The sequence below is a fragment of the Symphalangus syndactylus genome, chromosome 7, assembly GCF_028878055.3.
Source record: "Symphalangus syndactylus isolate Jambi chromosome 7, NHGRI_mSymSyn1-v2.1_pri, whole genome shotgun sequence".
NCBI classification, from domain to species: Eukaryota; Metazoa; Chordata; class Mammalia; order Primates; family Hylobatidae; genus Symphalangus; species Symphalangus syndactylus.
The window spans coordinates 101,567,310-101,594,235 of record NC_072429.2 but is presented as its reverse complement, the minus strand read 5'-3'; the positions used below and the strand labels follow the sequence as shown (position 1 = coordinate 101,594,235).

The 26,926-nt window shown below is 39.4% G+C and overlaps 1 protein-coding gene across 1 annotated transcript in view; it reads left to right on the top strand.

Annotated features, from left to right (window-relative positions):
- The window catches only part of AZIN1 (antizyme inhibitor 1), a 37,664-nt gene extending 18,731 nt beyond the window's left edge, over nucleotides 1–18,933 (top strand). Inside the window, 11 exon segments of the mRNA XM_055286950.1 lie at nucleotides 1,534–1,730; nucleotides 5,458–5,631; nucleotides 6,358–6,530; nucleotides 8,885–9,019; nucleotides 10,536–10,617; nucleotides 11,024–11,098; nucleotides 12,072–12,234; nucleotides 15,358–15,473; nucleotides 15,809–16,023; nucleotides 16,612–16,628; nucleotides 16,631–18,933. Coding sequence (XP_055142925.1) covers nucleotides 1,629–1,730; nucleotides 5,458–5,631; nucleotides 6,358–6,530; nucleotides 8,885–9,019; nucleotides 10,536–10,617; nucleotides 11,024–11,098; nucleotides 12,072–12,234; nucleotides 15,358–15,473; nucleotides 15,809–16,023; nucleotides 16,612–16,628; nucleotides 16,631–16,713 — 1,335 coding nt within the window. The 5' untranslated portion in view covers nucleotides 1,534–1,628 and the 3' untranslated portion in view covers nucleotides 16,714–18,933.
- The last annotated feature ends 7,993 nt before the right edge of the window (nucleotides 18,934–26,926 follow it).

Genomic DNA, 26,926 nt, shown 5'->3' with positions numbered 1-26,926 from the left:
ATGAAATTTGACTAATACAGCTTATTAAGGACTGTTTTGGTGCAGCCAAAATGCTGACACTTTTAAGAACCATTGAAATGGAGTATACTTTCAGGACAGTGGCCATCACCTAAGGGTGAACTCTAGTTTGGGGCATTAGGGAGGGTGGGGGGTGGTGGTGGGAGGAATCAAGGACACAGGAAAGGATGTGCAGGTTTTAAAATAGGCTGCCCAGACAGCTGGTCAATGGCCATTATTAGTGTGGCAACCAGAAATTAGTACCAGATATTGAGTAGTATCCTGTCTGGTGGACCTGTTTTATCTCATTTATGTCAAAGTTATTTCCTAAAGTAACCTAAAGACCAGTGAAGTTCAACAAAAAAGATAAACCTTTATGTCAGTATAGTATGTGCTGCCTCAGGACAATGAGTGCTCCGGAGGAGTGGGCAGGTTTATTTTATTGATTTGATTGGAAAGGGATAGGATTTAGCCTAAAGCCTTTTTAAAAATCAGATTTCTTAGTAACTGGCTCAGGATGTACAGATACCTAACTTACAAATGTAGTTTCTAATTGTGTTATTTTTGCATTTCTGGTAATCAACAACTTAATTTTAGCTCTATTCTAGCCAGTACTGAAACAGATGTTTTTAATTTATATGCTTTTTTTTTTTTTTTTTTACAACAACCTATTGAAGAAATAATTAAGGTAGTTAACTGAGGTTTAGAGAAATTGATGTAGATTCTCTTAAATGATATAGCCAGGACCAGGTCTTCTGACTCCTAGTCCAGTGATTTCACCAAAGCAACTCACCTCATAACATTGGTAACTTGATATAGCTAGTACTGTTTTAGCTTGAGGTAAGGCCTAGGCAGTCTGTATCAAAGCTTCAGATTGTTCCCTCAAACCACCCTCCACTCTCACCCATTTTTATTACTTTCACCTACTTGGGAATTTTTTTTTTAGGAGAGATGGAGTCTTGCTATGTTGTCCAGGCTGGTTTCAAACTCCTAGGCTCAAGCAGTCTACCGGCCTGGGCCTCCCAAAGTGCTGGGATTACAGGCATGGGCCACCATGCCCGGCCAGGACTTTATAAGACATTTATCTGCAATTACCTGGCAGTGCTATTACGTGGCTGACAGTATATTGGAAGTTGAGACTGGTATTTTGATTTCTTGGCTGCAGATACTTACTTCACTAACTTTCTTTACTCTTAAAATGGGTAAAATTATATGTGTTATAGGAGCACAAAACAAGATAATACAGATTGGGTCTGCAACTCTGTAAGTAAGGTGACCATATAGGCTTGTAATATATTGTGTATATATGTGAGTTACCCCTTCAAATTATATTGACCTTTTTGGATAAATGTATTTTAATTCATGTATTTGCTTTTTTAAATGGGCGTTAAAGGAAATTAATAATCTGATGTTTCTGAAATTGTAAAATGATTGCATAAATTCCTCACTAAACTAGGCACTTAGCACACTTTCATTGACTCGTACATTATGTCTATTGAAATAATACAGACTTTTATATAACTTATATTTTGACAGTTTGTTGCATATTCTAAGGACCCAGACATAGGCTTGGTGGCCCGTCTCTTGTCTTTCCTGGTTTATGACTTTCGGCTTTGTGGAATACGGCTGAGATGAAAGGATTTATTGATGATGCAAACTACTCCGTTGGCCTGTTGGATGAAGGAACAAACCTTGGAAATGTTATTGATAACTATGTTTATGAACATACCCTGGTAAGTGCCATTTCTCAAATACAGTGTTTGTCATTTTCCAAGCTCTGAAACATGAGTGCTTTTTAATTTCCAAGATGGTAATCTGATCAGAAGTACTTGGTTGATATGCTATCTGATTTAACTTGACCTTCCTCCCCCACACCCATTCCCCTTGAGTAGTGATCCATTTTTCTTTCCAATCCACATTATTTAAAAATCGTCCCTATGGCCCTTTACCTTCTATGCCTTTTCGCATCTGGCACCCACATATGTTCTGTTTATTCTGTTGATGTGATGCCATCCAACCGTCTAATCAGTACATGGCTTCTTACTCATTTTTCTCAATATTCTTCTTTTCTTTTTTTCTTTTTTTTTGGAGATGAGTCTCACTCTGTCGCCCAGGCTGGAGTGCAGTGGCGTGATCTTGGCTCACATGCAATCCTCGCCTCCTGGGCTCAAGCAGTTCCCCTCTCTCAGCCCCCTGAAGTAGCTGGAATTACAGGAGCACACCACCACACCTGGCTAGTTTTTGTATTTTAGTAGAGATGAGGTTTCACCATGCTGGTCTTGAACTCCTGACCTCAGGTGATCTACCCACTTCAGCCTCCTGAAATGCTGGGATTACAGGCACGAGCCACCGCGCCCGGCCTCAATTGTTTTCTTTTGCTTCCTTGTTTGAGATGGATTCTTACACTGTTGCCCAGGCTGGAGTTCAGTGGCACGATCTCGGCTCACTGCGACCTCTGCCTCCTGGGTTCAGGCAATTGATTTAGGATCCTTATGCCTCATCCTCCCGAGTAGCCGGGATTACAGGTGTGTGCCCGCATGCCCAGCTAAGTTTTTTTTTTTTTTTTTTTTGAGATGGAGTCTACCTCTGTAGCCCAGGCTGGAGTGCAATGGCAGTATCTCGGCTCACTGCAACCTCCGCCTCCTGGGTTCAAGCGATTCTCCTGCCTCGGCCTTCCGAGTAGCTGGGATTACGGGCGCCCGCCACCATGCCCAGCTAATTTTTTGTATTTTTAGTAGAGACGCGGTTTCACCATGTTGGCCAGACTGGTTTTGAACTCCTGACCTCAGGTGATCCACCCACCTTGGCCTCCCAAAGGGCTGGGATTACAGGCGTGAGCCACCGCACCTGGCTTGTTTTTGTATTTTCAGTAGACGGGGTTTTGCCATGTTGGCCAGGCTGGTCTTGAACGCCTGACCAACATGTGATCTGCCTGCCTCGGCCTCCCAGAGTGTTGGAATTACAGGCGTGAGCCACTGTGCCTGGTCTCAGTTGTATTCTTCAGTGGATATTAAGTTACTTTCAGATAATCTTGGTTGTGTATGTTCATTGAGAATTTGATAATTTATCCTGAGTACTCTCTGCTGCTCTAGGAGTCAACTTCCACAGAATCATATACTCACTGCTACTTAAGGTGATTTTCTTTTTTTTTTTTCTCTTTGAGACGAAGTTTCACTCTTGTTGCCCAGGCTGGAGCGCAGTGGTGCGATCTCAACTCACCACAACCTTGGTCTCCCTGGTTCAAGTGATTCTCCTGCCTTAGCTTCCCAAGTAGCTGGGATTACAGGCGCCTGGCACCAGGCCCAGCTGATTTTTGTATTTTTAGTAGAGACAGGGTTTCACCATGTTGACCAGTCTGGTCTCAAACTCCTGACCTCAGGTGATCCACCCACCTCGGCCTCCCGAATTGCTGGGATTACAGGCGTGAGCCACCGTGCCCAGCCTGGTCCTTTTTTTTTTTTTTTTTTTTCCATATTAGACTTAACTGATACAATCTTTCTTTATTGGAGAAAATTTCCTATATTCCACCAAACTTGTTAGAGAATTGTTTTCATGTTACTGGTGTTCAGTAATTGAATATCCAAAATTTTCTCCTTCTCTTGACCTTAAGTCTACAGACGTGTTCATCTTCCCCTCATCCTAGGAAAAATCCCTTTGTCTTCCTCTGCCATTCAACTTCTTAAAACTTCACATGTTGGTCATGAAACTTGTCATATTGGTCAACCAATTTCTGCCAAGCCATTCTTCAGTTGCCACTGGGAAGCTCCTAGTCAAATTTTGATGAACATTCTTACCACTTAACTTTATTCTTCTGACTTTTTGCAACACTTTTCAGGGGTCAGATATAATCTTTGAAATATTCTTTCCATCCCACATCTAAATTAACCCACATTTAGTAGCATTCAATGAGGATTAGTCCTCAACCCTATTCCTTCCTGGCTCTGGGGTGACACATCTGTGTTCTCTGAGTCATTCAGTCCACCTTTTGTTTGTCCTCTCTTATTTAACCTTGTTCTTGCCTTCATGACGTCCTGGTATTCATCTCCTCCTCCATTCCCACTATCTATCTGTCTTTGCACATGTCATTATAGTGACCTCCTAACTTATTTCCCTTTTCATTGTCCTATTGTTTGCCCAAACCTGCTTAATTTTGTTGAATATTCATTAAATACAAGGCTTCCCTGCTCCTTAAATTTGTTTTTCGTTGCCTACTGAGAATTTTCCAGACTCACATCATGCCTAAGATAAGAAAGGAAGCTGAATACCTTGTTGTTTCATCCCATTTCTCTTGGTGGTGGTACCCATAAATACCTATTTTTTCCCAATCAAATTAAATATAAACTTTTTGTCTCCGGAATACTATAGATATCATATCTTGGGAGGATGGATAACTTAATACAACTGTTAAAATTCTGCTGCACATAATGTGCGTTTTGCATTTATATCAGTTGGGCACTATATTCTAATAATGGACATTTTCAAATACTGTGTATTAAAGAGTTGAAAACAGTAACATTGTCTTCATGGATTCTCAAACAGTATTTGGATGTTGTACGTCCTACATAAGACTTTTTGGCCTGCTATCTAACACTGAGTAATATATGTTCTGTCCAACATGCATAAGTCATCTCTCTAGTCCTAGAATAGCCACAACTTTAAGGAAGATTATTCTTATTCAGGCTTATCTGATATTTGGTAGACTTACGTACTTTTAAAATCTAATTTTGACATCTCCATGTGCAGACTAACAACCTTGTCTTTTTAAAAATGGTTTACTGTTTGGGCATGGTGGCTCACACCTGTAATCCCAGCACTTTGGGAGGCCTAACATGGGAGGATCGCTTGAGCTCCAGGAGTTGGAGGCTGTAGTAAGCTATGGTTGCACCACTGCCCTCCAGTCTGTGCTACAGAGCAAGACCTCAACTCTGAAAAAGTAATAAAATAAGAGGTTTCCCAGTGAAGATGGTCTCTTATTTTACCATGTTGTCTTTAATGGCGATATATAGCTTGTTTTATTTAGCATTTCTGATTCTACTTACTGCATTAGGAAATTATATCCTGAACTGCCAAAGTATTTTAAACAGTGGGGGAAAGCATGGGAGAAAATATGTTTCCTTCCTTCAACTGCCAAAAAGTAAAATCAAGGCAATTTCATTCTGACTTTTGTCACTGTAATTGATAATAGATTTTTTTTTTATCTCAAAGGGGAGAATATTTTATATGCTAGCGTAGCAAAGCAAAAAGTAATCAAATATAAGAAAGAACAAATGTATTCAGAGTCTCTTTTAATGTTTACTAAATCTAGTTAACAAGCTTTAAATGTATTACTGTATGTAAATATATACTGTATGTCTTGGCCCATATATTTGTGGAGGAAAGGAGGTGTTCTTTCCTGTTTTGATACTTGATTTTCAATGGTTTTTTGTTCATTTTTGTCTTTTTTTTTTATAACCATAATAGACAGGGAAAAATGCATTTTTTGTGGGAGATCTTGGAAAGATTGTGAAGAAACACAGTCAATGGCAGAATGTAGTGGCTCAGATAAAGCCATTCTACACAGTGAAGTGCAACTCTGCTCCAGCTGTACTTGAGATTTTGGCAGCTCTTGGAACTGGATTTGCTTGTTCCAGTAAAGTAAGTATTTTTCATTTTTTAACTAAACTGAAACATTGAATAATTTAACTTAAGGTAGTTACAGTGGTTAGAGAACAAATGCAAGGAAGTTTGACTTTTGGATGGAGTTTTGAAATAATTGTTTAAATCTGCAGCCTCATGTTGGAAAATTACAAGCTTTTCAAGTGCACCAATGAAAGGGAAGTTTCAGTGTGATGAGCCTTTGAAACGTTTTATCTTTACTAATTGAAAACTTTAATTTGTTCCTCATTCTTAGGCTAGAGCTACTTCTAGACCAAACTACAGCAGATACCTAAACGCTGAGATTTCTTTGGTGCTTCTTTTTCGTAATGTTTAGGCCAGGGGTTACACCTGTAATCCCACCACTTTGAGAGGCTGAGGCAAGAGTTGCTTGAGCCAGGAGTTTAGGATCAGCCTGGGCAGCATAGTGAGACTTTGTCTCACTTTTTATTTATTTATGTTTTTAAATAAAAATATTGGTTTGGCTAGGCACAGTGATTCACACCTGTACTCGTAGCACTTTGGGAGGCTGAGGCAGGAGGATCACTTGAGCAGCCCTAGAGATGGAGGCTGCATTGAGCTACGATTGTGCCACTGCACTTCAGCCTGGAATACAAAGAGTGAGACCCTGGTTTTAAAAGGGGTGGGGGTAATAGTAGTAGAGGAAGCATTACCAGAATATGAACTGTGACATTATATATTCTTAATTTAACCTCATTTTCACAGAATGAAATGGCTTTAGTGCAAGAGTTGGGTGTACCTCCAGAAAACATTATTTACATAAGTCCCTGCAAGCAAGTGTCTCAGATAAAGTATGCAGCAAAAGTTGGAGTGAATATCATGACATGTGACAACGAAATTGAATTGAAGAAAATTGCACGTAATCACCCAAATGCCAAGTAAGTATAAAACTAAGTACTTGAAAATATTACTTAGCACTTAGAGGGTTGGGTTTGTCTTTTGTCTGGGAAGAAGGAGCATTTGTGGTAGGGCAATGATGTGTATCATAATTGTAACTTATTTAAAGGGCCTCTATGGGAAACACTAGTAGCATTTTATTGGCTCTCTACCTCTGATCCTTCATGTGGAATTGGGATTTAAAAAAATAAGGGCAGTTTGGGGATATGATCTTGTAATCTTCAAGGAATCCTTGATAGTTGGTGTGATAATCAAATTAGGGCCATGGCTATATTTTCATTATTTCTATAACTTAGTTTGATAACATTAGGAACAGGATATACTTTGGTCAGCATTTTTTCCTGTTTAGCTGAGGGTTTAATCTACCCTAGGCCATAGTTCTTGAATGGTCATCTTTACTGACAGTGTCTTCGAAGCCTAGTTCATAGATTTGGGGGGTTTTGTTTTTAAGGCTAATACTTTTATTTTTGAACATGAAGTTTAATTTTTTACTTGCACCTTCATGTATCCAGAGAATTTTTTTTTTTTTTATTTTTTTAATTAGAAAGTTTACTTTTTAAAGGCTGGGCGCAGTGGCTCACACCTGTTATACCAGCACTTTAGGAGACTGAGGCTGGTGGATTATTTAAGGTCAAAGTGGCCTGCCCCTGTAATCCCAGCTACTTAGGAAGCTGAGGCAAGAGAATCCCTTGAACCCAGGAGCCGGAGGCTACAGTGAGCTAAGATCGAGCCACTGCACTCCAGCCTGGGCAACAGAGCAAGACTCCCTCATAAAAAGGTTTACTTTTTTAAAAGCAGAAAGATTTAAGGCAAATTTTATGTTTTCACAAACTGGTATATCGAGAGGGCTTAAGAATATACTAAAAGCGTATTGAATTATGCAGTTGTTGGCTTACTTTTTAATGAGTTACGTGTGTTTCTGAAAATGAATTCTGTCTGTATTTTCTTTGTATGTCCATAATTTTCATACTGACTTTAATGATGTACTTAAGATATCCTGACAGCATTGATTATTGTGGTAAATCTTTGTGTGGATAAAAGCCTTGTTGGGAAAATTTTAGGGAACCACTTGTTTTTCTAAAAAATCTTGTTCTGTGATCCTCTGAAGACAAGCTGTGATTTGTGATGTTTAGTATGTTAGATTGTGGACTGGCATCTTCTTGCTGGAGCTGATTCTAACCTTAGAATAATTTTTGCTTTCATCAGTCTTGTCCTCTGATTATCAAATTAGGGCCATAGCTGTATTTCCATGGCCATATTATTAACCTTTTTAGTTTATGTAATTAATACATCCATAGGAAAACAGTTATACAAAAAGAATTTGTATATTTTCAACTTCTAGCGGTTTGTAATTACTCAGCTTCTGAAATTAAAGAAATTTAATCAGTCTTGGTCATCTTGTCTTGGTTGTCATGGTTTGGAAGGAAATATCAAATAGATTTGAATCAGTAGACTAGAAGGCTGCTGTTTAAACACATAAAATAATTGTTTAAAAAAGCTTTCTGGGTTGGGCGCAGTAGCTCATGCCTGTAATCCCAGCACTTGGGGAGGCCGAGGCGGGTGGATCACTTGAAGTCAGGAGTTTGAGACCAGCCTGGCCAACATGGTGAAACCCCATCTCCACTAAAAATAAAAAAAATTAGCTGGGCATGGTGGTGCACCCTTGTATTTCCAGCTACTTTGGGAGGCTGAGGCAGGAGAATTGCTTGAACTCAGGAGGCACTCTCATGAGGCGGAGGTTGCAGTGAGCTGAAATTGCACCACTGCACTCCAGCCTGGGTGACAGAGCAAAACTCCATCTCAGAAAAAAAAGAAAAAAAAAATTTTAAAAATGCTTCCTGTTTTTTTCCAGTTAGAAACCTGCTGGGATGTAACAATGTTGGTAGGAAGAATGTTTGCAGTAACCATGGAGGTTTAGCTAGTTAGCACAATCAAAGAAATTTGAAGACATTTAAAGCCCTGATATTTTTATTGAAAGACAATGATGGCATTGCTATTCAATTTAGTCTTCCTAGGTGGATTTATGGACTGATGGACTTCATTTGAAAGTAATGTCGTCTTTCATTACAGAGCCCAACCAACTCTTGATGCTACAACAGAGTCTTAACTTGCTGCATTTTCCAAAATCCCATCCTTGTAAGCTTCATGCTTTAGGCCCTAATTGCTAGTTTTTTCTCTATACAGGATTGTTTTTCATTAGGTTCACTTGATTCATCCGTCGCTGGATTTGGGAGCACTGGCAACATAATCAACACACTTGCTACAATCTTCAGGCTTCACATGTGCTGATGATGATGTAAACCAACTCTGCCCCAATCATCTCCCCTTCTCTTAGGGTCTTACTACATATTGCAACAGAAGATAATATTGGAGGTGAAGAGGGTAACATGAAGTTTGGCACTACCCTGAAGAACTGTAGGCATCTCTTGGAATGTGCTAAGGAACTTGATGTCCAAATAATTGGGGTTAAGTGAGTATTTGTTTTAAACTTTTAAAGCTGTGAACATTTTATGGTGATAACCTGTCTTTCTGGTTATTGATTTAAGACTTTATTTGCATGAAATCTAAGATGCAATTTTTTCTAGTCTTTTAACACACATGTATGTGTTTTCTTCTTAGTTTAGGCAAAACAACTTAAATATGCCTTGTCCTTTTTCATATGTTTTGCAACTGTACCTCCTTCCCCACAATAAAAAGAATAGCAAATAATATTTTGATTCGGTTAGTGCAGAGTAACTTAAATCACCGCTTTTTAAATTGGATGGGAGGGGATTTGCTAGAATTCTTAATGAAAATTAAGGACTTTTTCCTCCTTTTAATGATTACTCTGGGGAACTTCAATAAATTAGACTTTGCTTTAGCCTTTTAATTTTATATGTGAGGAAACTGAGACTCCAAGAGGTTCAAAGACTTGATAATAGCCTCAGAACTAATTACAGGCATAGTAACACTAAGCCCTAGATGTTGTTTGCCAGCCCATTGCTACTTTTACTGAAGTAAAAAGGTCTTGCTTTTTCAAACACTCACAAAGATGTATTGTGTATCTTTCTTTAATTTTATTATTTATTTTTTGAGATAGTATCTCATTCTATCTCCCATGCTGGAGTGCAGTGGCACGATCACAGCTCACTGCAGCCTCAAACTCCTGGCTCAAGCAGTCTTCCTACCTTGGCCTCCCAAAGTGCTGGGATTACAGGTGCGAGCCTCTGTGCCTGGCCTCATTGTGTATCTTTCTATGCTACTTTGTACATAAATAGGTGGTAGTCTTTTAAACAAAGAATGGGATCATGCTGTGCCCTACACAATAGATAACATTCCATGTCAGTCTAGTTTTAATTCTACCTTAGGTGACAATATGGACACATTTGAGAGTTTTGTTCATATTTCAACTAAGTTTTAATTGAAGTCGACATAAAAATTAATGAGTACTATCTCAAATAGATGAAGGGAAAAGAAAAATGGACCTTATGGGTACAGTTCTATGGATTTTAGTACTTGAGTAACCACTGCCACAACCAGGAAGTATTCTATTCTGAAACTAGCTTGATCAATGTTCGTTTGTATTTATTTCACAACAGACACATTTTTGTATTTGGTTGGGTAAAATTGAATGTTCAATTTTATGCTCAACTGAATGTGATACGATTTGGTAGTGCATGTTACTTCACTATATAAACATAAAACCGCCACATATACATAAAAGCACACCTTATTGTATAACCATGGAACAGTACTGATAATTGACTTATTGTTGAGAATTTTTGTTTATAGAATTACAGTTTTATCTTGGCATTGCCTTTTCTAAAAAGCTGGTACTGTAACTTTTGGGTAATTAGAAGCTAATGCTTCTAGTACTTTAAATATTTGGTAAAGTTAGTGGGGATACTTAATGGTATGAATATGATGAATGACAGTTGAAAGAAAAATTACAGGAGGTGTCTCTAAAACTTTCTGCTCCTTTAAATTTGTTATTCTATATGTTTCAGATTTCATGTTTCGAGTGCTTGCAAAGAATCTCAAGTATATGTACATGCTCTATCTGATGCTCGATGCGTGTTTGACATGGCTGTAAGTCCTTTCTTTAAGTTATTTTGATATTTTATTTTAGTCAGGATGTTAAGTTAAAAACTAAGTATTGTTTTCTGCCTGTGTGAATTACTCTGACTACATTCAATGTGACACACGCCTCATTTTTATTATATAAGCGTTCAGAGCTCTATACAGTCACACCTTTAAGCAGGTAAAGGAGTGAAATAGTAATTTACTTGCATAAGTCTAGAAGAGAGTACAAATAAAATCAAAGCGACAGCATACCTAACATTGAATAATCTGTTTCGATCAGTAAAAAACCAAGAATTTGCTGTACTAAAGATCAGAACAGATATTTACCTCCCTAGGAGGGGGTTTTTAAAATGTTCTCGTATCCATTACAATTTGGAAAAGCATTTAAATAATTTTTTTTTTCCATCTCTAGGGAGAAATTGGCTTTACGATGAACATGTTAGACATTGGTGGAGGATTCACGGGAACTGAATTTCAGTTGGAAGAGGTAAACTTTTCAGTAGATGACATAACAGAATAATTGCTTCCTTTGCTACTTAAGTGGTGTATGTGTAGAGCAGGATTTTTACAATGGCAGAAACTAAACCCTGTAACATCTCTTTAAAATTATGTTCTTAGAAAAGGAATAGGCAGTTAGTAGACCTAGCTAACTTTGAAAAGTTTGATAGAATTCTTTGAACATTATCATAAAACATTTTCTATTTCAGTTGTGTTTCTGTACTTAATGGCACAAATGATTTAATACTTAGAAAACTTAGTATTACTTTTTTTTTTTTTTTTTTTTAAATCTTCCTGTGTTGCCCAGGCTGGAGTGGAGTGGTGCAATTATAGCTCACTACAGCTTCCAACTCCTGGGCTCAAGCGATCCTCCCGCTTCAGCCTCCCAAGTAGCTAGGACTTTAAAAAAAAAAAAAAAAAAAAAAATGAGTCTTTCTATATTGCCCAGGCTGGTCTCGGAACTCCTGGCCTCAAATGATCCTACTGTCCCCAAGTGATCCTCCTGCCCCAGCCTCCCAAAGTTTTGGGGTTACAGGCATGAGCCGCCACTCCCAGCCAACTTTAGCACTTAGACCAGATACACGTCACATCTGTTTCTCACCTTCCTACTCTGCCCTCCTTCCTTCTGTGATATCTAGAAACTGTGATTTGAAAATTTTGCTTCTGTTTTGAGTGATCAAGTATAGAAAAATGACTTAAAAAAAACAAAAACAAATACCAGTAGGTATTTGTTATTAGAGCTATCTATTTTTAAAATTAATGCCATTCTGATAGTTACAAAATAAACTGACTTGAAAGCATGCTTAATAATTGCTTGGAGATAATTACGAAGTTGCTAAGGTTCATGGTCTGTGATTGGAACTGCTTCATTTTCCTAGAAAATTTTGTTAATATCAATCTCTGAATATTGCGAATTATCTAATCCAATATTGAAACCATACTGTGGCATTTAAAATCCATAGGTTAATCATGTTATCAGCCCTCTGTTGGATATCTACTTTCCTGAAGGATCTGGTGTTAAGATAATTTCAGAACCCGGAAGCTACTATGTGTCTTCTGCATTTACACTCGCAGTTAATATCATAGCAAAGAAAGTTGTTGAAAATGATAAATTTCCCTCTGGAGGTAAGTTATAAAGTTTATGGTTTTATTTTTGTTGGTAGATAATTGCATTTAGTCTGGAAATGAGCAGATGGTCATGAAGTTGTAGGTGGTTTTCAGCTTTTAAAAATCTTAAAGCTGGCCGGGCGTGGTGGCTCATGCCTATAATCCCTGCACTTTGGGAGGTGGAGCCAGGTAGATCACGAGGTCAGGAGTTCGAGACCAACCTGGCCAATATGGTGGAAACCCCATCTCTACTTAAAACTTAGCCGGTCGTGGTGGCGCATACCTGTAATCCCGGCTACTTGGGAGGCTGAGGCAGAAAAATCACTTGAATCCGGGAGGCAGAGGTTGCAGTGAGCCAAGATTGTGCCACTGGACTCCAGCCTGGGTGACAAGAGTGAGACTGTCTCAAAAAAAAAAAAAAGAAAAAAATCTTAAAGCCAAGGTCCCATTTCATAAGAATTCCAAATCCAACTTTCTTGGTACTGATGTTTAGATATGTGTGTTTTAGATAAATGTCTACCAGATAATTAATTCTCATCCATTATTCAGAACTACTTTTATTGTGATCTCTTCTGTTCTCCTTACCTCACATGGGTCACAGGGAGGCTCTGTTTTCACACTTTCTCACATAAGGGCCACAGAGAGTCCTTGTAATCTAACTCAAGTCAAACCAACAAAAAGGCTCTAGATAGTCCCATCTTGTTGGCTAATACTATTGTAGGAAATACTGTTTTACGTTAACAAGACTTTTTTTTTTGGCTGTGGACTAATCCACAGCCCATAGGAAAATTGTCCATTTCCCCAATGTTGTCTTTTTTTTACAGCTTTGTTTTTCCTTGTTTAGAATCCAGTCCAGGACCACATTGAATTTGTCATTTCTCCTTGAATCTAGATAAAGTTTCTCAGCTCATTACTTTGTATTTTTTAACTTTGACATTTTTGAAGAGTAGAAATTTCATGGCCTATCCTTAGTTTGGTTTTGTTTGATGATTCCTTATGATTATATTTTTAGGCTATGCATTTGGGGCATGAAGTCCACTAAAGTGTTAGTCTGTTCTTCTCACTTCATCATGTTAGGAGGCACATGATAGTGGCTAATTCTAATATTGATGATGCTGGGTGTTTTTTCTTGTTGTTTTGTCGCCCAGGCTGGAGTACAGTGGCTCCATCAGGGCTCATTGCAGTCTCAACCTCCCGGCTTAAGCAGTTCTCCTGCCTGCATAGCTGGGACTACAGGCGTATGCCACCATGCCTGGCTGGGTTTTTTTCTATTTTTGTTCTGTAGAGGGTTTTGTTGTGTTTCCCAGGCTGGTCTCAAACTCCTGAGCTCAAGTGAGCCACCTGCCTCACCCACCCAAAGTGCTGGGATTACAAGCTTGAGTCAATGCACCTGGCCTTGTGATTTTTTTTTTTTTTTTTTTTTTTTTTTTTTTTTTTTTTTTTTGAGACTGTTTTGCTCTTGTTGCCCAGGCTGGAATGCAGTGGCGTGATCTCAGCTCACTGCAACCTCCACCTCCTGGGTTCAAGCGATTATCCTGCCTCAGCCTCCCAAGTAGCTGGGATTACAGGTGCGTGCCACCACACCTGGCTAGATTTTTTTTTTATTTAAATGCTAGTTTTGAGCACTTGTTTAAGGTTGTGTCAGGCAGGTTTCTCTCCATTGTGAAGTGGCAAGTTTAAATTAGAGACTGTGTAAACTACCTGTTTTTAACCAGATTTTCACCCCATTAGTTTTAGCATCTGTTGGTGAATTTCTAACTTCATTATTGTTTATATTAGTTGGCCTTTGCTTAAAGAATATCTTTTCCTTCCCTCCTGTTTATTTATGAGTTTAGACTCATAGATCTTTATTTAATAGGTTTATATAATCTATTACTCTCATTTTTCCCTTGACATGTCTCCATTATTCTCAGAGCAATTCTTTATTTTTTGGTATATCAAGATGTTCCAGGCTCATTTTAACCTTTTTTTGCCTCAGTCCTGTAATCAGTTGTTTCTCCAAGGAGCCTTTGTTTGTTTTTTTGGAGAGTGATATTTTTAAAACCTGAAAATGCGTATTTGTTGTGCTAAGAGTAGAATAGCTGTGAGTAGAATGGGCATTTTCAAAGGTTTCAAAGTGAGGTGAGAGGATCTATTGATCCCTGAAGCTCGAGGCTGCAGTGAGCTGTGATCACGCCACTGCACTCTAGCCTGAGTAACAGTGAGGCCCTGTCTCAAAACACACATGCACACACACAGAGAGAGAGAGAGAGAGATTGAGATTCCCACTGGCAGTGTATATACATGTGAGCTCTGGTTGCTCCTCCTGCTCTCTGATGTTTTGTCAGTCTTTAAGTTGATCCAGTCAGTAGGTTGGTGGTAATGGTAGCCCATTGTGTTTTTAATTTGCATTTACCTGATGACTAACGATGTAGAGCACTATTTTCTTTTTCTTTTTCTTTTTTTTTGAGACAGGGTTTTTGCTCTGTCATCCAGGCTGGAGTGAGTGGCACAATCTCAACTTTTATTTTTAATTCCACATTCAAACACATATTTAATTCTTTGTGCATGTATTGCCTTCCTCTTGCTGATTTGAAAAGAAACTAAAAAGTGTTTTTCCTTGCTGCTTGATTTCCCCTTTTTTTGAAACAGCAACTATCAGAAAGGCTTCTAGAATCTTAATACTTTTTTCTTTTTTTTTGAGACAGGGTCTCATTCACCCAGGCTGGAGTGCAGGAGCACAATCTTGGCTCACTGTCTCACTGTCTTACTGTAACCTCCGCCTCCCAGATTCAAGGGATTCTAGTGCCCCTGCCTCCCAAGTAGCTGTGATTACAGGCATGCACCACCACACCTGGCTAATTTTTGTATTTTTAGTAGAGATGGGGTTTTGCCATGTTGTTCAGGCTGATCTTGAACTCCTGACCTCAAGTGATCCTCCCACCTCAGCCTCACAAAGTGCTAGGATTACAGGCATGAGCCACCGCATCCAGCCCTAGAGCACTTTTTTCTTGTGCTCACTGGTTATCTTCCTTTGTGAAATGCGTGCTCTATGTGTCTTTTTAAGTTTAAATAGTTTGAGAAATGTGAAAATTACATTAATTTGTTTTATATGAGCCATTTGACTAAAAATTCATTTTCCCCTTTCCTGTTTTATTCCAGTAGAAAAAACCGGAAGTGATGAACCAGCCTTCATGTATTATATGAATGATGGTGTTTATGGTTCTTTTGCAAGTAAACTGTCTGAGGACTTAAATACCATTCCAGAGGTTCACAAGGCAAGTTTTATCAGAAATATCAAAACCTATTTGGCATTTTATAAGCTGAGCTGTTATTTTTAAGATGCTTCCCAGTTTTTTGAAAAACATTTTAGAATGGGCAAAAATGTCCTTTTTGAGGATTTGCGTTCTTCTGGTGGAGTCCCTTTTTTAGTTTGTTGTCTTTACGTGGAGTTAATGGTACCATTGAGGCTTAAGGAGCATCCTGCCCTTGGCTCTAGGCCTTTTTTCCGTGAGCACATTGGATCTGAGACAGTGAAAAATACTTACCTACTCACAAATTCAATACCTGCGTAAGTATGAGTAAAAATTAAATTGTAAAATTTTTCCTACAGAAATACAAGGAAGATGAGCCTCTGTTTACAAGCAGCCTTTGGGGTCCATCCTGTGATGAGCTTGATCAAATTGTGGAAAGCTGTCTTCTTCCTGAGCTGAATGTGGGAGACTGGCTTATCTTTGATAACATGGGAGCAGATTCTTTCCATGAACCATCTGCTTTTAATGATTTTCAGAGGCCAGCCATTTATTACATGATGTCATTCAGTGATTGGTAAGGCGATTTTATTTTAAGGCAGATGGGATATTTGAACTGTCCTTTTAGACTTGGTAACAAGTTTTAATTCTGTAATGAATGCTAAACTTAGAAGTACAGTCATGTATTGCCTATACAGTGTAGTTGCTTAATGATGGGAATTTGTTCTGACAAATGGAACATTAGGTGATTGTATGATGGCATAACCTACTACATAATCTAGGCCATGTGGTATATTGCTCCTAGGCTACAAACCTATACAGCATGTTACTCTGTTTAATACTGTTGGCAGTTGTAATGCAGTGGCGTTTGTGTATCTTAAGATACTTAAACGTAGAAAGGATAATACATTGTGCTATGATATGATTGCTGCGATGTAACGAGGTGATAGGACTTTTTAACACTGTAATCTTACGATATACCACAGTCATATGTGTAGTCTTTGACCAAAACATCACTCTGTAGTACATGACTATAATAGAAAAATGATGATCTTTTAAAGGTTTTTGGAAGACTAGTTATAGTCCTGTTTTATTATCCATTTGTTATGTGATTACGTTGTCTTTGGGCTTAAATTGAGAATTTAGCTGATTTTTTTCTGTGTAGGTATGAGATGCAAGATGCTGGAATTACTTCAGACTCGATGAAGAACTTCTTCTTTGTGCCTTCTTGCATTCAGCTGAGCCAAGAAGACAGCTTTTCCGCTGAAGCTTAAACAGGCATTAACGCTTCTTTAGATCTGAAGTTGCAGGTTAAGCTTGTCTGGTCAACATTCCAGTGTGGAAAAATAATTTAAACAATCTTATTCTCTTAATTCTTTTGGCAACAAAAACTATTAGTAATAGCTATTTGGGACCAGACAAAATCAGCTTTCATCTATAATTCATTGGGGATAATGGGAGATTTAGATAATGTATCCAGATTTAAACCTACCAGTTTGTCCTACCCCTTAAGCGTTTAAAATAAAATATGCAACAAAATGGATGACTTAGTGGAGATGGAAGCCCATTAATTGGGTTCCCCATTAAATCGTTTACATACAAGAACACAGTTTTTATACTAAGGATTTGTGTTTAAAGTCTTGTAAAGTTCATGTCTTTCACCCAGATATATCAAATGTTAGCGGAAGACTAGTGTGACTTCATTAGATAACGTTTAGTGTATTTAGAATGTGTAAATTTGTGCTTTGAACTGTAGTTTAATAAATGTAAAATTGCATCATAGTATTTGTTGACCTAATGTAACCCTTGTATGATTGCAATAAAATTTTGTGTAGATTTTACTGTTTTTTCAGGCTAAAACTTTGGGAAAGGGGCTAGCTAGCAAAGGTAGTTTTGAAATAGATGTGTATATGGACTGTTTTGAAGAGTTTTTTTCTTTATAGCCCAGTTAAGTTTTGTTTGGCTCAGTGCATTTTTCAGTTATTTAATTAGTAATTTAAGTAAAGTGTTTGGTAAATCATTGTGAAGTTCAGATTCATTATGGAGAGTTGATGTGCAGTAAGCATGATGTTTAACAATTTTAACACCAAAAATGTTAATCCTGCATAAATCAATTGTAATAATAAATAAGTGTTTCTGTATAGATAGAATGCATAGAGTACCTTAGTAAATCTTTGAATCACAATCTTTTGGCTGAAATGGAAGATTCTGTTAAATACTTTGAATTAACTTGGGGGGAGGGAAATAAAATTGCAGAAAACTGCAGAGCACTAAAACTTAAAGAAGGGCTACATCTTTATCCAGAAACCTGTTGCTCTTTTGCACGGAATGTTTAAATTCAGAGATGGGATGGGGGTTGGGGTGAAGCACACTTACTATCTTCAGTTGCAGTGATTTCAAATTTAGGATTTTTTGTTGTTGGTTTGAACTGTCCCCTTAGTTTCTTGTTATTTCCAATTTGTTCTGCTTAGTCATTACTTTTAATTCTTTTCTTACTAAACTTTTATGGTGGTTGGGGGAAGGGAATTAGCATCACTAACCTGACAGTTGTTGCCAGGAATTTGCTTTGTTTACTGCTAGTATATTAGAAATCCTAGATCTCAGAATCACAATAGTAATAAACAACAGGGGTCATTTTTTCCTAACTTACTCTATGTTCAGGTGTGGAATTTCTGTCTCCCAAGAGGAAATGTGACTTCACTTTGGTGCCAATGGACAGAAAATTCTACCTGTGCTACATAGGTGAAGTTTGGAATGCACTTAATAGCTGGTTTTTACACCTTGATTTCGAGGTGGAAAGAAATTGATCATGAATCTCTAATAAATTTAAATCTCTTAAACCAGTAGGTGCTTAATATTTTTTGATTTGATTAATGCCCATTTGAATCTCATGGGTTCTATTAAAATATATATATATAGGACCCCAATCCATTGCCATCAAATTGCCCTTGGACTTTTCCGGGGTATATTGTGGGGTTTTATGCAAAAATCCAAGCTACCATGTAACTTTTTTTTAACCATTTAACAAGGAGGGGGAACTGTTTCCTACCTTCTTTACATGTTGTGCATTGTTGTGGTCCAGAAATGCCAAATCTTTTTAAAGATGGTGCAACTTTGAGTCCTTGGCTTGACGATACAGGCCTTGAACTTAATGGCATATCAACTTTGCCATATCTGCAGGAGAACTGTTCTATATGAAACAGCTCAGAGTTGCAAATATCACATGTGAATGATACGCTAACTCTTAAGAAATGTCTGTATTGTATTTGAAGACTGTTTGCCATAAATCTGAAATTTGAACCTATGTATTTCAATTTGGTATGCTAAAAAGTTTTGAATTAATGTAAAGTTTTTTGTTATAATATTGTAATCTCAGTTCAAAAGTTAACTGAAAATATAAAACCCAATGATTTCTATATAGTAAATTGAACTGTAAAGGTAACTTGTGTGTGATTCTGAATACATAGATAAATGTTTTTATTCCTCATGTTTTGCTTTGGCTTCTATCTGAAATAGAGGTAAAATTTTGCATATCAGCTTTATGTATATTAACAATCTTGCTTTATTAGAAAGTAAATTGATTCTGCTAAAAAATGCTGGAAGTTATGTATAGAACAGTGAAATTTTGATAAAGTCCAGTATATATGTGAGCACTGTTTCCAGGACAACCTTTTCTAGACACTTCAGTTCAGTAGCCTAACAATTTTAAACCTGGACTAAATGAATAGATTGACAGATTAAGCTAGATTTATTCCAAGTAAATATGGGCATTAATACCATTAAATGGAAATACTGGGTTAGAGAAGCCACACATTGCTTAATTCCTTTTTTTCTTCTTGTTTTTTAGATTATATATTTTAGTGTGCTAACCTGTCTTGGCCTTAAGAAGTCTTCTGAACTCTGCTGAAATGAAAAGTATCATCTCTTTGTTCTTTGAACACTTTAGTTAACTGGGTGACTTAATATTTTGGGGAGTAACTTTAAAGATTTACTTAATTATTCAGGCAATGCACTAGTATAGGGTGGTAGTTAAAGGTGTAGCTTGCCTCCAGTCTACTTGACTCAAATCTTACCTCTGCCATTTACTGTCTGTGTGAACATAGGCCAGTCACCTAACCCTTTTGTGCTTCGGTTTTCCCAGATGGAAAATCGTGGTAAGGCAGGCACAGTGATTTATGCTCATAAATCCCAGCACTTTGGAAGGTCGAGGTGAGAGGACTGCTTGAGCTCAGGAGTTCGAGACGAGCCTGGGCAATGCAGGGAGACCCCTGTCTCTCCAAAAAAGTTTAAAAGTAGCTGGTAGTCCCAGCTACTCAAAAGGCCAAGGTGGGAGGATTGCTTGGGCCCAGGAGGTGGAGGCTGCAGTGAGCCACGATTGCACCACTGCACTCCAGCCTGGGCAACAAAGTAAGACCCTATCTCTAATAAGAAAGAAAACGATGGTAATAAAATTAGCAGCTTTCATAAGATTATAAGGATGTAACAGTTAAAAGGTGCTTAGAACTGGCTGGCACACAGGGCTCAATAAACGACCCTTATTACCTATTAGATTGATTATACTAATTTGGTCAAGTTGCTCTGGGCCTTGGTTTCTTGTCTGTAGGATGAAGACACTACAACTTAACCTTACAAGGCCTTGAAAGTGCCTGGCATATGGATGCAAATGGCAGATAGTGTCAGTGGTTGATAGCTTGGTATTAAGATCTCTTTAGCATGTACTTGACCATTCTCTTTTGTCCTTGTAAATTGGACTTTTGGTTGGGCATCAGAGAAAGTTTTGTATTGCTGCCTTTTAGTTGATTTAATGTAACCTTATAGTATTAAAGCACAGGCCGGGCACAGTGGCTCACGCCTGTAATCCCAACACTTCGGGAGCCTGAGGCAGGCAGATCACCTGAGGTCAGGAGTTTGAGACCAGCCTGGCCAATGTGGTGAAACACCATCTCTACTAAAAATACAAAAATTAGCCAGGCATGGTGGCGCGCACCTGTGCCAGCTACTCAAGGCCGAGGCAGGAGAATTGCTTGAACCTGGGAGGCAGAAGTTGCAGTGAGTGGATGTAGGGACAAGCCCCACAGGGTCGGTGGGTCTCTCCTCATGTGCGGCGATGAGAGAGTGCAGAAATAAAGACACAAGACAGAGATAAAAGGCAGCTGGGCCTGGGGGACCACTACCACCAATGCACGGAGACCGGTAGTGGCCCCGAATGTCTGGCTGTGCTGTTATTTATTGTATACAATGCAAAAGGGGCAGGGTAAAGAATGAGTCTTCTCCAGTGATAGGTAAGGTCACGTGGGTCACATGTCCACTGGACAGGGGGCCCTTCCCTGCCTGGCAGCCAAGGCAGAGAGAGAGAGAAGACAGACAAAGACAGCTTACGCCATTATTTCTACATATCAGAGACTATTAGTACTTTCACTAATTTACTACTGCTATCTGTAAGGCAGAGCCAGGTGTACAGGATGGAACATGAAGGTGGACTAGGAGCGTGACCACTGAAGCACAGCATCACAGGGAGACGGTTAGGCCTCCGGATAACTGCGGGAAAGCCTGACTGGTGTCAGGCCCTCCACAAGAGGTGTAGGGGCAGAGTCTTCTCTAAACTCCCCCGGGGAAAAGGAGACTCCCTTTCCCGGTCTGCTAAGTAGCGGGTGTTGTTCCTTGACACCTTTTGCTACCGCTAGACCACGGTCCGCCTGGCAACGGTTATCTTCCCAGACGCTGGCGTCACCGCTAGACCAAGGAGCCCTCTGGTGGCCGTGTCCAGGCATAACAGAAGGCTCGCACTCTTGTCTTCTGGTCACACCTCACTATGTCCCCTCAGCTCCTATCTCTGTATGGCCTAGTTTTTCCTAGGTTATGATTATAGAGTGGGGATTATTATAATATTGGGATAAAGAATAATTACTACCAACTAATGATTAATGATATTCACATATAATCATATTTAAGATTTATATCTGGTATGACTATTCTTGTTTTATATTATACTGGAACAGCTCGTGTCCTCGGTCTCTTGCCTCAGCGCCTGGGTGGCTTGCCGCCCGCAAGTGGAGATTGCACCACTGCACTCCAGCCTGGGTGACAGAGCAAGACTCCATCTCAAGAAAAGAAACAGTAATAGTAGAAACTTAAATTGGCAGGAATCAAAATGTAAAACAAAAATTAGTCTTCCACATTTGAGTTGTAAGTAAATCCTATGAATCGCATCCATCCTGAGAGGAAAAAGGTGTGCAAGTAATTACAGCAGCAGGATAAACCAGGATAATGAGGATAAACCTGGCCTAGGAACAAGAAACGAACTAGTTCTGGTCTTGACTGGCATTTGCATTAAGTTAAAGCTAACCTGAAAAGTCTCAGTTCCTACTCAGACATCCGGAGAAACTTTTGTCTTTGCATATAGATGGCCTGTACTACACGTATCTTCTAAATCATAGTGCATATCTTCACCCAGAAAGGAGTGGAACACAAACCACCTAGACTCAAAAGGCAATGTGACTTTAGTGTTACACACAGTTGAAGATTTTTTTTTATTTATCAGAAACAGACTGTAAAAAGTTTTTTTTTATGGTAATTTGTAGAAAGCTTAATCTATACAACATGCTCCATTTTTGTGGTCTTGGGGTACTAAATGGAGAGGAAAAGAACATCTTTCATACACCTGAACTCCTTTACCTATATATGTAATTGTCATCAGCTTTAAAAGCAATTCCATTGTTAAGTGGTCTTTCAAACCCTGATTCCACCATGATACTGCTTATGTCTGTCAAAACACTTTGCAGTTGATTTGTTGATGGCCTGAGATTAGCACTGGATCAGTTATGGGCAATTAAAGAGTTAAGTATCTGCTATTGACTGACAGATGAAGTGATTGCACATTGGCAGTAGAGCAAAGGGGTTGTGTAGATGTGCTAAAAATATTGCAATATCTTATTTAGATTATTTGTAACCCCAGAGTCCAGCTAACCTTTATTTGTAAATAATGGTGCCCAACTTCATCTGATGTGTACCTGTGCCTACAACTTTGTCCCCATTCAGTTTTTAGCAGCAATATGCAAGAGGAGGGGACACTTGGCTGAAGTTTAAGAATTTTAGTTCTGTGAGTTGATTGGTTTTCTCACATCTATTTTCTATTTTATGTTTCTCAAATTGCACTACTTTCAGCAGGTATGGTGGGGTGGAGGATTCTCAGCTCTATTCCAAGCCTTCTGTCTTCCACTTAGGCAATTTTAAACTTCTGAGCCAAGGTTGCAACAGTATGTTTTATCGCTAAGAATGTTCTTTTTTCCCTTCATCACCTCGGTCCCCTTTCCTCCAGCTCTGGACAGTCTAAATTGTCTTGTTTTTGTTTTAAGACAGGGTCTCTCTCTCGGCTCACTGTAACCTCCGCCTCTCGGGTTCAAGTGATTCTCGTGCCTCAGCCTCCGGAGTAGCTGGGATTACAGGTGCACCACCACCATGCCTGCCTGATTTTTGTATTTTTATTAGAGACAGGGTTTCACCATGTTGACCAGGCTGGTCTCAAACTCCTGACCTCAGGTGATCCGCCTGCCTTGCCCTCCCAAAGTGCTGAGATTACAGACGTGAGCCACTGTGCCCTGCCTAAATCGTCTCGTTTTATCATCTGTAAATCTTACGATTCTAAGCATTCCCCGTATCTGAGTTGGGACTAAAGAGCCAATAGGCAGCTCCGAGTGCAAGAGTGCAGTTTGTTGACTGAAAAAATGATCTGTCCCAGCTGATTAGTTAGAGAATTTGGTATGACATATGATTAGTTAGGGAACTTTTTATGCCATTATTTCAAGATCTTAGCTGATTCTCAATCAATTTGTATCCTGCCTGAAGGGTGATAGACCTTCTACCAACATTCTAGAACCCAGCAGGGTGAGGGTTGGGTCTCTGCTTTCAGTGTAACACACCCCTGCCATCCCAGAGACTGGGCTACCTTTTCTAGAGAATGAACAAATGAAGGAAGGCTCTTGCCCAACTGTGCAGTGTAGGGAAAAGGATCTGAGATTTGAGTGGTTAAACAGATTCGTCCAATCCTTATTTTGCGCCTACCTCCAGGGGTTTGGACTGCTGCCAAGTCCTGCACTTTTTTTTTTTTTTAATTTCTGAGTTTTTTTTGTTTCCACTGCTGGCCTTGGGATTCCATTTCCTGAAGCTGCCAAATTATAAACTAATCTGTCCATTTTCTAGCTTTCATTTTTTTTTTTTTAATCTCTCGATTTCTCCATCCTGGTGAGTTTAGCTCCTTTTAAATGCCCTTTTAGTTAGAGAAGGAACAAGGATAGGTATGCATTTCCAATCTACCAGTGATTATGTGCCCCTCAATATGTACCACATGCATAAACCTAATTGTCAAAGCAAGGGCCTTTTAGATGTTTGGAGACAATCCCAACTCTCCATCTGCCTCTTGGAACTAAATTTGGGTGGAATTTTAAAGGTACTCTGGTATCTGCACAAGGTTATAAGAATAATACATGAAGTTTTATACCTTTTGTGGATTGATGGTACAGGTAACCAACAACCCTTTACCATAGTGATATACAGAAATAGTTTTAATTTCTGCATTTAAGTGTGTGTGTGTGTGTGTGTGTGTGTGTGTGTGTGTGTGTGACGGAATCTCGCTCTGTCGCCCAGGCTGGAGTCCAGTGGCACGATCTTGGCTCACTGCAAGTTCCGCCTCCTGGGTTCACACCATTCTCCTGCCTCAGCCTGCCAAGTAGCTGGTACTACAGGCGCCCGCCAGCACGCCCGGCTAATTTTTTGTATTTTTAGTAGAGACGGGGTTTCACCGTGTTAGCCAGGATGGTCTTGATCTCCTGACCTCGTGATCCGCCCGTCTCGGCCTCCCAAAGTGCTGGGATTATAGGCGTGAGCCGCCTCGCCCAGCCTATCTTGTTTTTTAAACTTAATGAGTTGGGATGCTTTTAACTTGTAACTTAGGTAATAGTCTTTGAAACATATATATTCTGTGCTTTTTAAATTTTTATTTAAACAGTTTCTGTCACCAGGCTAGAGGGCAGTGGCGCCATCTCTGCTCACTGCAACCTTTGCCTCCCGGGTTCAAGCAATTCTGTCTCAGTCTCCTGAGTAGCCAGGATTAAAGGCGTGCGCCACCACACCCAGCTAATTTTTCTATTTTTGTTTTTTTAGTAGAGCAGGAGTTTTGCTCGGCCACGCACTCCAGCCTGGGTGACAGAGCGAGACTGCGTCTCAAAAAAAAAAAAGTTTTGCCATGTTTGGCCAGGCTGGTCTTGAGCTCGTGGCCTCAAGTGATAACAAGCGTAAGCCACTGTGCCCGGCCTACTCTGGTGTTTTTATGTCACAACAAAACTGTCTCAATGCACTCAAGGCATTTTCTCTATGTTTTAGCGCCCAGTAATGCCTTTCAGATTTCATTACTTAATGATTTAAACCTAATCTTCCATATTGTTAGATTATCAACAGAAATGAAGTGAGAGCATTTTCAAAGTTTGGTTTTCTCCTTTCCTAATTCTACGATTCTGCTGGAGGCAAGAATATAAACACTTTACAAGCTTGCTAGAGGAGGGAAGAGAACTTCAGTGATCCCCAAAGAAAAACTGTATGTATGTAAGTATTTTGAGACGGAATTTTGCTCTTGTTGCCCAGGCTGGAGTGCAATGGTGTGATCTCGGCTCACTGCAACCTCCACTTCCTGGGTTCAAGTGATTCTCCTGCCTCAGCCTCCCGAGTAGCTGGAATTACAGGCATGCGCCACCACGCCTGGCTAATGTGTTTTTAGTAGAGACAGGGTTTCTCCATATTGGTCAGGCTGGTCTTGAACTCCCGACCTCAGGTGATCTGCCCACCTCGGCCTCCCAAAGTGCTGGGATTACAGGCGTGAGCCACCGCGCCCGACAGACATCATTTTTAAATGTTAAAAAAGGGTTTAGGTAACATTAGCTGCATATTGCCCCAAATGACTGAGGATTTGGGACCAATGTATAGGAGGTCAGTCAGGGAAGGGAATAGCAGTGCAGAGCTTATGAGAAGTTCACATTGAGGAGGAAAATGGTGCTGTCCTTTCCAATTGGCATGATGCCACCACTCCCTCCCTTTTATGTATTGCTATAACTTGACATATGCTTTCCTAAAAATCACTATGTGAAATTGTACAAATTGAAAAAACGGGGTTCAGGCACAGCACTCAAATTTTGTCAGTGCAACATTACAAAACAGATAGAAACTAATTAAAAATGGAGTACAGTTTGCACGCGTTAAATGGTAAAAAAAAATACACAAATATTACAATCAATGTAGCACTACCTTGAAGAAGACCCACAGTTTGAGGAAGTGGAAGAGTTGCAGCTTGTGAATTGTCAGATTGTAGGGTGTCTTGGTTCACTTTGTGTTGCTATAACACAATACCACAGACTGGGTAATATATATAAAGGAACTTAATTCTCACAGTTCTGGAGGCTGAGAAGTCCGAGGCTGATGGGCCCACACCTGGTGAGGGCCCTCTTGTGTCATCCCATGGTGGAAGGCGGAAGGGCAAGAGAGCAAGATGGGGACCAAGCCCACTCGCACAATAACTGACCCACTCCCGAGATAATGACATTAATCTACTGATGAGGGCAGAGCCCTCATGACCTAATCACCCCTTAATGGGCCCACCTCTCAACACTGTTGCAATGGGGATTAAGTTTCCCAGAGTAACAATGGGTTATACTACTGATAACTTAGTTCTGACCTTTAGTTCCACCTGTAAATTTCATAAGGGGAATAGAGTTGCTGGTAATGAAGTGTTGAGTAAAATCCTTGCTTTGAATCTCTCTGTTCCTAGGCCTTTATTCATTCAAGGTAGAAACTAATCGTTGGCTTTTCTTGTATATATAACCTCAAGCTAAGACATGGGAAAAGCAGGTCTTTCTATACATCTTTTAAGTCGAAAGTGAAGAGATCTTTTAGGAAAAGCAGCAAGGACCCTTCTTGAAGGTAAGGTATTACAGGAGTGAAGTAGTAGGTGTGGCAAGGTTACCAATGTCAAGCCTTTCAGGAGGTCAAATAATAAGTATCTCTTGATATGCCTTATCTATATGACCCAAATCTTTTAGATATTTCAAGGTTTGACCTTAAATCTTTATGTTCTTACACTTATGGCCATAGGCCCAGGATGGGTAATGGGTGATAAGAAAACTGAACTGATGTTGACCTCTTTAAAAAGCAGAGGACTCCTATTTCCTTAACTGTAAGCCCTGTGCTGTACTGTGGCACCAATGAGAAGACCAACATTACTGTAATTGTATAATAATAGCAGCAAGGAAGTTCCATTGCCCAGCTTGGGGACTGCAGGATCATGCAACCATTGCAACACTGTTTCTGGCACTGTTCAGGGGCTTTGGTTAGTAACCTGTTTAGTCTTCTAAATGAACTGAATCTTCAGAGCCATCCTATGAGATAGAGACTCACGGCCCCATTTTACAGACCTTAAGAAGGTCATATAGGCCAGG